General features: G+C 45.5%; 1 protein-coding gene across 1 annotated transcript; it reads left to right on the top strand.

Annotated features, from left to right (window-relative positions):
* Positions 1-550: 550 nt before the first annotated feature.
* LOC119331233 (cysteine-rich PDZ-binding protein-like) lies at positions 551-3,730 on the top strand. The gene is made up of 4 exons (XM_037604408.1): positions 551-677; positions 819-936; positions 2,879-2,970; positions 3,390-3,730. The coding sequence occupies exons 1-4, from the start codon at positions 662-664 to the stop codon at positions 3,452-3,454; spliced, it is 291 nt and encodes a 96-aa protein (XP_037460305.1). The 5' UTR covers positions 551-661; the 3' UTR covers positions 3,455-3,730.
* The last annotated feature ends 8,064 nt before the right edge of the window (positions 3,731-11,794 follow it).

Genomic DNA, 11,794 nt, shown 5'->3' with positions numbered 1-11,794 from the left:
TAAGGCCATTCGAGCCGTTTTTCTATCTTTCTTTTTTGCATTTTATTTATTTTCTTGTTTCTTCTTCTTTTGTTTCTGTTTTTTTTTCTTATGTTTGTTTTAGTTTTCACTCTACATTTTGGTACATGTTAAAACCAATTTTTAATTAGTGATCAACATTTTTAGTACACACTTTCAATACTCATTCAAAATTTTCTAATTAATCCTTCAACATTTTTCAAATACTCTTCAACATTTTGTACATACTCATCAACATTTTTAGTACTTATTCAACATTTTCAAATATTTGTCCGACATATTTTAAATACTTGTTCAACAATTTTTAATACTTATTCAATATTTTAAAAAATACTTGTTCAAAATTTTTAATATATGTTTTTGAAGAGTGTTTCAAATATGTAGAATATTTTAAGGTATAATGAAACTTCATAAAAAATAAAGCAAAAAACTAGAACAGAAAACAGAAAAAAAACTGGCTGTGGCCTCCCGCGCGGATGGGCCGGCCCATCTGGGGCAGCCGCGACGCGAGGCTTCCCGATTCGACCCGACGACCCGAGTCCGTCCTATCTCCTCCTCTCCTCTTCCCTTCCAGACAGATCCCCCATCACCAGCATCTCAAGAAAAAAAAACCCGATCACCGGCGGCGGCGGCGGCGGCGGCGATGGTGTGCACCAAGTGTAGGAACCCTACCCTTCCCCTCCTGAATCGGCCAATCCTTCCACTCGATCTCGTCAATTTCTTCCGTCCTAGAATTAGGGTTCGTGTCTTCCATGAGGATCTTGTCTTCTTCTAATTCGTGCGCGGTCCTCCTTTTGCAGGCGAGAAGAAGCTGGGGAAGGTGATCGTCCCGGACAAGTGGAAGGAGGGCGCCAGCAACACCTACGAGGGCGGCGGCCGCAAGATCAACGAGAACAAGCTCCTCTCCAAGAAGAGCAGGTCCGTTGGATCCCCCTCCCTTTTCCCCAATCGAACCGCGTTGACCCTTTCATTCACGTTGAAGGGGCTATAATCCCCTATTTTGAGCGGAATCTTTCTGACTGGTATCGGTTATGGGAATCTGGGTGTTGGGGTGATTGGTTGGATGGAGGATTTTGAGGGAGTTGAAAAATCCATCCCGTCACGAATTCACTAGTATTAGTACTATTAGATTGCTCATGATGGGGTAGGGATTCATATAGAATAGGGGTGGGCGCAATTCGCTTCTTGTAGATATTTTTTCCAAATTAGGTTAGCCACAGCTGACAACCAAATTTAGCAGCAACAACAAACCAAAAAATCCGTTTAAATGTAAATTTGGTTTTGTTTTCGGTTTAAACCCAGCTGCACCAAACGTAGTTTTAAAGCAGGGAGAGGCGTGAAGAAATTATTAGAACAGGTGAGAGGATGATCTAAAGATGGCATGGCATGCACGCTTGGCAAAAATCGAGATTGGCCTCCAGAGGACCTGGAGATGCTGTTGTTTGGGGCGGCAGAGCATGACCAATGGCGCCGACTGCTGCTAGAGATTCTACGGTGGCGGCGCCCGTTGTGCTGGTACAGCGGATGCATTCGTCGTAGGAGATGGATGTGCCTGCTGCAGAGGTCGAGGCGGCTGCAATTCCTTGGCCCATTGGCTGTAGTGCTTGGTTTTCGCTCAAAATCTCGTGAGGGGATCTAATGAAGACGTGGCTAGGGTTGTGACTTGTGGGCTTCAGGCTTACATGAGCAGTCAGCATCTCTTTCTTTAGTGGAGTGCCGGCCAGCAGCATGTACCTTAGTACCAGGTTAGGCTCAATGGAACAATGGGCTTTAGGCCCAGGTTGTTGTTCTGCTGAATTTTACTTGGTTTAGTAGAAATAGAAAGGGAATGACTAGAGACCAGTCAACTGAATTTGTTTTTGGGGTCAGTCGATTTGTTCCCTGCCGTTGGATGCAAAAGGAATGGCCAGATCTTCTTCTTCTACCTCTGAAAACACTGTTCATCGTCTTCCTCCTCCCGATGAACCGCCAACAACCGCCGGCCGGACCGCCTGCCTCCTCCGCCCGCGGCCGGCGGCGCTCGCGCGACCTTCCCCCACCGCCATGCTTGCCGCCGCCCTGGGCCATCCCTCTACAGCCAGCGAGTTACCGATTTCGCCGGCAAACCTGCACCCTGACGCACCCCTAAGATAGACAAGAAGAATGCTTCTCCCCCCTGAACTCTAAGACAGACAAGATCAAACTGCCGCCGGCTCTGTAGCTGTTGCTTCCTTCTCGGAATCAACTGATCCAAATTCGAAATTCAGGCGACTTACATCCAGCAAAACTGAAATAGAAAACATAAAAGAGGATTCCAAAACCGAGAATTCGGCTATTTTGGTTTTGGTCTTGATCCGGTTTTCGGTTTTGTGGCCTTAGATATGAAAGGAACAAATATTTTCAATTGTAACTTTGATGGTTGAACCTTAAGACTCAAATATTGCTTTATGTTGAAGCCTTGAGATCTCATTGTGCTATTTGTTATCTTCATTTATTAGCCAAGATCCTTGTGTCCACTTGTGATATCCATATGTAAACTCTTCCATGGTGAATGATCTTGATGCAGTGTGCACCTATAGCCAATGTTCGTCAGCTGGGGTGAGATGTAGAGGGTGGTGTGACAGAGGAGAGACTGTAAGGAGAGGATGACATCTGTCGTAACTGAGCTGTTTGTGGGTGTTTCTACAGGAAATAGCCACCTGTATGGACGATATACTGGCCTTAGGGCGCCAATTCACCATAGTGATATGCCGCAACTCTAGCCGAACCCTCAAACGGGCAACTCTGCCCCCCTCCACCCCCACCCCCTTTCTCTTAACTTGCACGTGTTCAAATTGTTATTTCAAGATATTATAGTCTAACCTGTACTGCTAAATATCAGGTGGACTCCTTACGGAAATACCAAATGCATAATCTGCAAGCAACAGGTGCACCAGGACGGTAAATACTGCCACACCTGTGCCTATTCAAAAGGTAAGCAGCAAACTCCTTTTGGAACAGCTTATAAAACATGTATTGTTTTTCTTTGGCGGTGGTTACTTCTGGCACACTAAGTTTGTCTGCTAATCATGGAATTTATCTAGTAATATAGTCTTAGGGCAACTCTAGCCGAACCCTCGAAAGGATTTAACTGCACTTCTCAAATTTGGGCAGAAGTGCCCCAACCTCCTCAAATTTGAGCAGTCCAAAGCAATTCTCAGTAAAAGATTCCTTCCTTCTCTCTCTGTTGCTAGAACCGTTTGGGGTCTAGTTGGTTTGATAAGGTGTTTGAGGAGTTAAATTTTTTAGGGTTTGGCTAGAATTTGGTAAAAGGATCAAACTTATGGCTGCCAATTTTTAGCATGTTTTGTAGTAGTTCCCAAATTTTTGCTCATACTGGTGGCTAATTTCAGGGGTGTGTGCGATGTGTGGCAAGCAAGTGCTGGACACGAAGCTGTACAAGCAAAGCAATGTGTGAGCAGGATACTCAAGTGGTGGACTTGGTATGTTTAACATGTAAGATCATGACATCATGTACTAGCGATATTGCTGTGGAAAAAGGTGTTGTGTGCGTGTTATGAAAAGAGCAAATTTTAACAGTTGTGTAAACGGGCGTGGTTGTCTCTGTAATTTGCACCCTTGAGCAATGTGGATTTTTGCTGCCCTGGCACATGCTTCTGTTATCCCGAGCTATTCGGTCACCAGATTTTTTTTTAAAGATCCAGCTGATCTGCTGATGGCTGGCTTATATTGATATTAGCAGGAAGCATACGGGAATACAAAGGTGGAATGTCAGATGATCCAAGGATCAAGGATAAATAAATTAGTGCGGCGCGATGATTTATGTGCTCCGTCGATCATGGACGTGATGATTTCTGTGCTCTTCTTCCATGTATCTGGATGTAAAGAAGTGCATCCATACCATTGCGCTGCTGTGAGCCAAACAGAGTAGGAGATGTTGCAATTCGAGAAACGGTTTTCGGCGCATTCCAGGTTACGTAGGCACATCTGGCAGGGCCAACCTCTTGTTTGCATACGGTTGTTGCACCAAAGTCGATTTTTGTGCAGGAGCCAGACAAAAAATAAAATAAATAATCAGCCGTCCCGGCGCCAAGCCTGCCAGAACAGCGTCCTGGACCGTGACTTGGTCAAACCCTTGAAACTGACAGTTGTATGCATATTAGCAAGAGGTTCATGCGTTGCACGGAGATGCATTTATACGAGCTGTTTATCTTGTCGGAGATGAAGATGAATGATGGAAGGCCTCATTTGCAAATGTAGAGACGGATGTGGGTATCTTTTTATAAAATTATCATAATTTGTTTCTATCCGTCAGATATAGATCGGACGGTCTATATTGCAGGATGTCAAGCATATCATCATCACCAATTCGATTTTTTTATAAGAAAATAGAGAGTAGTGGTGTGGACGCCTGAAGCCTTGTGTTTCCATCTGATCACGTCGTGGCATTTCTCGTTTAGCTGAATGCTTGTGGATTGCAACCATCTTCGGAGGCGCAGCACCTCTGCAACCACTCTTCTCGTTATTCAGGAAAAAAAGTCACCCTTTTTTAATCTGGTCTTCACGGACAGCCCTTCCGCGCCATCGCCATCACACATGACTATCATCACGACAAATGGCAGAGTAGAGTCGATCTGTACCTTAGGATGCATCCCTGGTAGATTATGGGGACCTTTTTACTGTTCTGACCCGTTTACTAAAGTTTAGCATGATTTGACCTTACTTCAAAACTTTTTCAGGACCTGACCCTTTCCGAAACACCATCATCAGCGTTTTGGTTACACGGTAGACGTCATAAGCTATGGTGTTTGAATCTGACCCACACACACTAGGTGGTGCCAATGTGGCAAAGCGGAGAGCCGGAGACGCCACAGGAGCTGGCGTATGCCCCAGCCCAATCCATAGCACAATTAGTAACTAAACAAATGATCAGGTGGACTTGGGATGTGTTTGCTAGCGTATGCAACTGCGAACTAGTAGAATCAAAGATAGTCGGGAGTTGTCGGTTGTTCACACGTGTGGTCTTCTCTTGGCATGTGCCGTCATGGTTTTTGTGCAGTTATTTGTAGCTCTGTGATCCCATGTCGGTGGCCAGATTGACCGCTAGTAGCCATCTTATGTGGGTTGGATTGTATTAGTTTTAGTCTAATTTTCCGTCAACTAACCGGACAATTTTTACTCCTTAATCAATGAAATTGGCAAGTCTTTTGCCTCGTTTCAAAAAAAAAAAAGTACTGTAACAAGCATTTTAATTATGTTTTTATTTTAAATTGCAAACTGACTGATTATTTAGTGTAATCAACAGTAAATGTTTGTTTCTAGCTAATTCCATGTTGTCAGTCGGCGGGTCTTTATTTTTATTTTTGTTTTGACCTTTGAGCTAAATATTTGACCCCTACCTAATTCTGCATTGTTCCCTCACAAAAAAAATCTGCATTGTTAGTTGGCTCGTAATTAACCAGACGATATTAAGTTCAATTAAAATATAAAACATAAATAAGACTATGCGTGTGTACCGGTTGGTGAGCTCATACACATGGCCACCCTGGCCGGCGGAACCTCGTCATTGTCCGGTCCGCTGATGTTGCCGCCGGTGGTATCATCGGGTTCATTTCGGCAAACCAGCACCAAACTGGGAGAATGTATGCGGGTGCCCAACACCAGACGGGACATGAGCATCCAGGCGACGGGCCTCCGCTCCACTCTGCTCGTCAGAAGTTATCTTTTTATATTTATATATGAATTTAGATTACAACATAACATTTGTTTTGGCCTGTGAGCTGATTGATTATTCACTGTAATTATCAAGGAGCAACCGCCCTCCCGCCGCGCAACCACGACGTCTAGATCGGATGCCGCGTTGAGGAGGTAAAGGAGTAGGTGCCCTTCCTGTAGCTCAGCCACACCGAACACCCTCCTCAGCGTCACCGTTGAGCTACCTCTAGTGTGGCAAGGCGAGGGTGCCGCAATCCCTGCCCGATCGCAATGAATAAGAAGGAGCCCTCCTCGGCGACCGTGAATGCGTGCAGGCACCTCCTTCACTACCTCGGCCGCGGAGGCGGTGGCACGTCACCATGGAGTAATGTGACGGCATCCAATAGGGAGGGGCTTGACGGGAGCGACGCAATGCACATCGTCAGGCTGCATTCACGACGTCGAACATCACACTGTAGTGTGTTCGGGCGGACCTCAACCTCGCATTGGCTTGGGCTGAGGACCAGTCCAGCGGCGGAGGAAGCCAATCGGCTGCGTCGCGACCGCCAGACGGCGGGCGGTCAGGGCTGTCATGAACTTTGGGCGATGATATGGCCGTTGGCATGATCTATGGCCGTGGACCTTTTCAAATTTGCGTGCAGACATGAAATAGATTGTGGGTGTTGAGCGCACGGCCGATCCAAAAGAAAATTAGGGCGGACGCCGAGCAGACAATCGACCCAAACAGAAAAAACGAACAAAATCACTGTCCGTTTGGGTCGACGCGTTTAGTTGCTCCTAGCCATGTCGTTTGGACAGGCACATGATCCTCGCGCGGGTCCGTGCCATGAAGTGCTCGGTGCCGCAGTGGCATGCACTTTGACGGATCAAGACCCTGCCTGCGGGATCAATGCAAAAAGGAAGGTTAGTTACATGAGAGAAACATCATGCTAGGTGTGGCGGGTCAGGCTACCAGGTTGTCTCTTCAAAATGAATGGGGCTTTGTGCTTTTGGTTACCTTGATAGGTGAAATGGTGTTCTTGATTGCATCCAGTCCCTGATGGCTTTCCGGACAACTTCCCATGTATGTGCACGGTCCGGTTACTGGACCATGGGTCTTTGGTGAACCTGGTGTGTGTAACCTTGATTTTGGTTATATGCATATCGTTCACTTGTCCAAATACAGTGTGCTCCTCGATGTCCCCGATCTCATCATTGAGCATCATTAGCTGTCCAACGAGGTTGTCAGAGTATGCTTTCGTCGGTGCGGTGGAATTGTTTGAGAAGTCTTACCGGCCGCGTCTCTATCCTTGATCGGTTTTGGCATCTGGTCGGTGTGGTGGACAGCTGATCCGCAGTGGGCATAACAACCAGCTGGTCGCGTAGGCTGGGCGTTGGGGTGGAGATGACAACTCTAGCAGTCTTCCGACTATGTTGGCATGGAGTCTAGACGGCACCACATCATTGTGTCTGCCTGCACAACAACATAGAACGGCTTAAAGGCGTGCAAATGTCCCTGCTAACTGATCTTAGCATGAACAGATACTAGGGGGGCGCAACACTACTTGCACCATCGAAGGGTCTGATTGGTTGGCCGGTGATACGTCTCCATCGTATTTATAATTTTTTATTGTTTTATGCCAATATTTTACAACTTTTATATACTTTTGGTAACTTTTTATACTATTTTTGGGACCAACATATTGATCCAGTGCCAGTGCCAGTTCCTGTTTGTTTATTCTAAAAAAAACATGTTTTTTGTTTTGCAGAAAATCCATATCCAACGGAGTCCAATGTTACATCCCTAGTTCTGTTATGAACTAGGCTAGCCTTCTTGTGAGCATCATGTTTAAATTTCATTTAAATTTGAAATGAGGATTTGTGAAACCCTGAGAAATCATTTCTGGAAATAATCCAGATAAAAATTGCTCCAAAAAGGTCCAAGAAAATGTTCATCTTGCTCTCTGAAAATATTGGTCAGAGGTAAAATTCAAACAAATATTTTCAGGAGCTCATAAATATTTATTTTGGCCATTTGAAATTAATCCAGTATTTATTTGCATTGGATAAATATTTTTATATATACAAAATATTGTCCAATATTTCTGAATTTTGGTGAGGGGCTTTCGAGTGGTCCAACTAGTCCCTACCAAAATTTACAGAATAAAATAAGTTGATTTAGTATTTTACTAAATCAGAACAAATGTCAGAAAAGTAGAAAATAAACAAAAATGGAAAAACGCTTACCTGTGCTTACCCGCAGCCTGGCACTGTGCAGCCCAGCCGGCCCACTAGCACAGTGCCAGTCGTCCTTGTCCTCGCGTCAGTCGGCTGGGCGTGTGGCCGACGCGCGCGCACCGCCGTGCCGCCACGCCACCTGCCTGCCTGGCCTCCCCTCATCGCCTGGATGCCCCGCGTGACGCCACGCGCCGCCCCGCACCTCTCTCACTCTCTCCCATGGTCATTCCCTCCTTTGCCGCTCTCTCTCTCAACCGCCCGAGCGCTGCCGTCGCCGCCGCTCGCCGTTGCCGTAGCTACCGCCACCCCCTCGCTGAAGGAAATATGCCCTAGAGGCAATAATAAAGTTATTATTTATTTCCTTATTTCATGAGAAATGTTTATTATTCATGCTAGAATTGTATTAACCGGAAACATAATACATGTGTGAAAACATAGACAAACAGAGTGTCACTAGTATGCCTCTACTTGACTAGCTCGTTGATCAAAGATGGTTAAGTTTCCTAACCATATACATGAGTTGTCATTTGATTAAGGGGATCACATCATTAGGAGAATGATGTGATTGACTTGAGCCATTCCGTTAGCTTAGCACTTGATCGTTTAGTTTGTTGCTATTGCTTTCTTCATGACTTATACATGTTCCTGTGACTATGAGATTATGCAACTCCCGTTTACCGGAGGAACACTTTGTGTGCGACCAAACGTCACAACGTAACTGGGTGATTATAAAGGTGCTCTACAGGTGTCTCCAAAGGTACTTGTTGGGTTGGCGTATTTCGAGATTAGGATTTGTCACTCCGATTGTCGAAGAGGTATCTCTGGGCCCACTCGGTAATGCACATCACTATAAGCCTTGCAAGCATTGCAACTAATGAGTTAGTTGCGGGATGATGTATTACGGAACGAGTAAAGGGACTTGCCGGTAACGAGATTGAATTAGGTATTGGGATACCGACGATCGAATCTCGGGCAAGTAACATACCGATGATAAAGGGAACAACATATGTTGTTATGCGGTCTGACCGATAAAGATCTCGTAGAATATGTAGGAGCCAATATGGGCATCCAGGTCCCGCTATTGGTTATTCACCAGAGAGGTGTCTCGGTCATGTCTACATAGTTCTCGAACCCGTAGGGTCCGCACGCTTAACGTTCGTTGACGATATAATACTATATGAGTTATGTATGTTGATGACCGAATGTTGTTCGGAGTCCGAGATGAGATCACGGACATGATGAGGAACTCCGGAATGGTCCGGAGATAAAGTTTGATATGTGGGATAGTAGTGTTTGATCTCTGGAAGGGTTCCGGAATTCACCGGAAGGGGTTCCGGATGTTTCCCGAAATGTTTGGGCACGAGAACACTTTATCTGGGCCACAGGGGAAAGCCCACAAGGCTTTTGGAAAGTGCAAAAGGAAGTTTTGCGGAGACCAGAGGCTAGACGCCAGGAACCCTGGCGTCTAGGGGGTAGACGTCGGGAACCCTGGCGTCTAGCCCTCGAGTCCGAGAAGGACTCTTGCCTTTTGGGTGAAACCGACTTTGAGGAGGCTATTACTCCAAGTTTCGACTCCAGGGCTCAACATATAAATAGAGGGGTAGGGCTAGCACCAAAGACACATCAAGAAACACCAAGCCGTGTGCCGGCAACCCCGTCCCCTCTAGTTTATCCTCTGTCATAGTTTTCGTAGTGCTTAGGCGAAGCCCTGCGGAGATTGTTCTTCACCAACATCGTCACCACGCCGTCATGCTGCCGGAACTCATCTACTACTTCGCCCCTCTTGCTGGATCGAGAAGGCGAGGACGTCGCCGAGCCGAACGTGTGCAGAACTCGGAGGTGCCGTGCTTTCGGTACTTGGATCGGTCGGACATGAAGACGTACGACTACATCAACCGCGTTGATATAACGCTTCCGCGAACGGTCTACGAGGGTACATAGACAAAACTCTCCCCTTTCGTTGCTATGCATCACCATGATCTTGCGTGTGCGTAGGAATTTTTTTGAAATTACTACGTTCCGCAACAGTGGCGTTCGAGCCTAGGTTTTATGCGTTGATGTTGTGCACGAGTAGAACACAAGTGAGTTGTGGGTGATATAAGTCATACTGCTTACCAGCATGTCATACTTTGGTTCGGCGGTATTGTTGGATGAAGCGGCCCGGACTGACATTACGCGTACGCTTACGCGAGACTGGTTCTATCGACGTGCTTTGCACACAGGTGGCTGGCGGATGTCAGTTTCTCCAACTTTAGTTGAACCAAGTGTGGCTACGTCCGATCCTTGCGAAGGTTAAAACAACACCAACTTGACAAACTATCGTTGTGGTTTTGATGCGTAGGTAAGAACGGTTCTTGCTTAAGCCCATAGCAGCCATGTAAAACTTGCAACAACAAAGTAGAGGACGTCTAACTTGTTTTTACTTGGCATGTTGTGATGTGATATGGTCAAGACATGATGCTAAATTTTATTGTATGAGATGATCATGTTTTGTAACCGAGTTATCGGCAACTGGCAGGAGCCATATGGTTGTCTTTTTATTGTATGCAATGCAATTGCGCTGTAATGCTTTACTTTATCACTAAGCGGTAGCGATAGTCGTGGAAGCATAAGATTGGCGAGACAACAACGATGCTACGATGGAGATCAATGTGTCGCGCCGGTGACGATGGTGATCATGACGGTGCTTCGGAGATGGAGATCACAAGCACAAGATGATGATGGCCATATCATATCACTTATATTGATTGCATGTGATGTTTATCTTTTATGCATCTTATCTTGCTTTGATTGACGGTAGCATTATAAGATGATCTCTTACTAAATTTCAAGATAAAAGTGTTCTCCCTGAGTATGCACCGTTGCCAAAGTTCATCATGCCCAGACACCACGTGATGATCGGGTGTGATAAGCTCTACGTCCATCTACAACGGGTGCAAGCCAGTTTTTGCACACGCAGAATACTCAGGTTAAACTTGATGAGCCTAGCATATGCAGATATGGCCTCGGAACACTGAGACCGAAAGGTCGAGCGTGAATCATATAGTAGATATGATCAACATATTGATGTTCACCATTGAAAGCTACTCCATTTCACGTGATGATCGGTTATGGTTTAGTTGATTTGGATCACGTGATCACTTAGAAGATTAGAGGGATGTCTTTCTAAGTGGGAGTTCTCAAGTAATATGATTAATTGAACTTAAATTTATCATGAGCTTAGTACCTAATAGTATTTTGCTTGTCTATGTTGATTGTAGATAGATGGCCCGTGCTGTTGTTCCGTTGAATTTTAATGCGTTCCTTGAGAAAGCAAAGTTGAAAAATGATGGTAGCAATTACACGAACTGGGTCCGTAACTTGAGGATTATCCTCATTGCTGCACAGAAGAATTACGTCCTGGAAGCACCGCTAAGTGCCAAGCCTGCTGCAGGAGCAACACCAGATGTTATGAACGTCTGGCAGAGCAAAGCTGATGACTACTCGATAGTTCAGTGTGTCATGCTTTACGGCTTAGAACCGGGTCTTCAACGATGTTTTGAACATCATGGAGCATATGATATGTTTCAGGAGTTGAAGTTAATATTTCAAGCAAATGCCCGGATTGAGAGATATGAAGTCTCCAATAAGTTCTATAGCTGCAAGATGGAGGAGAATAGTTCTGTCAGTGAACATATACTCAAAATGTCTGGGGTATCATAATCACTTGACTCAACTGGGAGTTAATCTTCCTGTTGATAGTGTCATTGACAGAGTTCTTCAATCACTGCCACCAAGCTACAAGAGCTTCGTGATGAACTATAACATGCAAGGGATGGATAAGACGATTCCCGAGCTCTTCGCAATGCTAAAGGCTGCGGAGGTA

This window comes from Triticum dicoccoides, chromosome 7A (genome assembly GCF_002162155.2).
Source record: "Triticum dicoccoides isolate Atlit2015 ecotype Zavitan chromosome 7A, WEW_v2.0, whole genome shotgun sequence".
In the NCBI taxonomy this organism is placed as follows: domain Eukaryota; kingdom Viridiplantae; phylum Streptophyta; class Magnoliopsida; order Poales; family Poaceae; genus Triticum; species Triticum dicoccoides.
The sequence above is the reverse complement of the archived record's forward strand: the minus strand, read 5'-3'. Positions and strand labels throughout refer to the sequence as shown.

What these genes read in the sequence shown, in the direction of transcription:
- LOC119331233 (XM_037604408.1), top strand. An exon ending in CTCCTCTCCAAGAAGAGCAG is followed by an intron (nt 937 to 2,878) that starts GTCCGTTGGATC and finishes GCTAAATATCAG; the next exon opens with GTGGACTCCTTACGGAAATA. An exon ending in CACCTGTGCCTATTCAAAAG is followed by an intron (nt 2,971 to 3,389) that starts GTAAGCAGCAAA and finishes GGCTAATTTCAG; the next exon opens with GGGTGTGTGCGATGTGTGGC.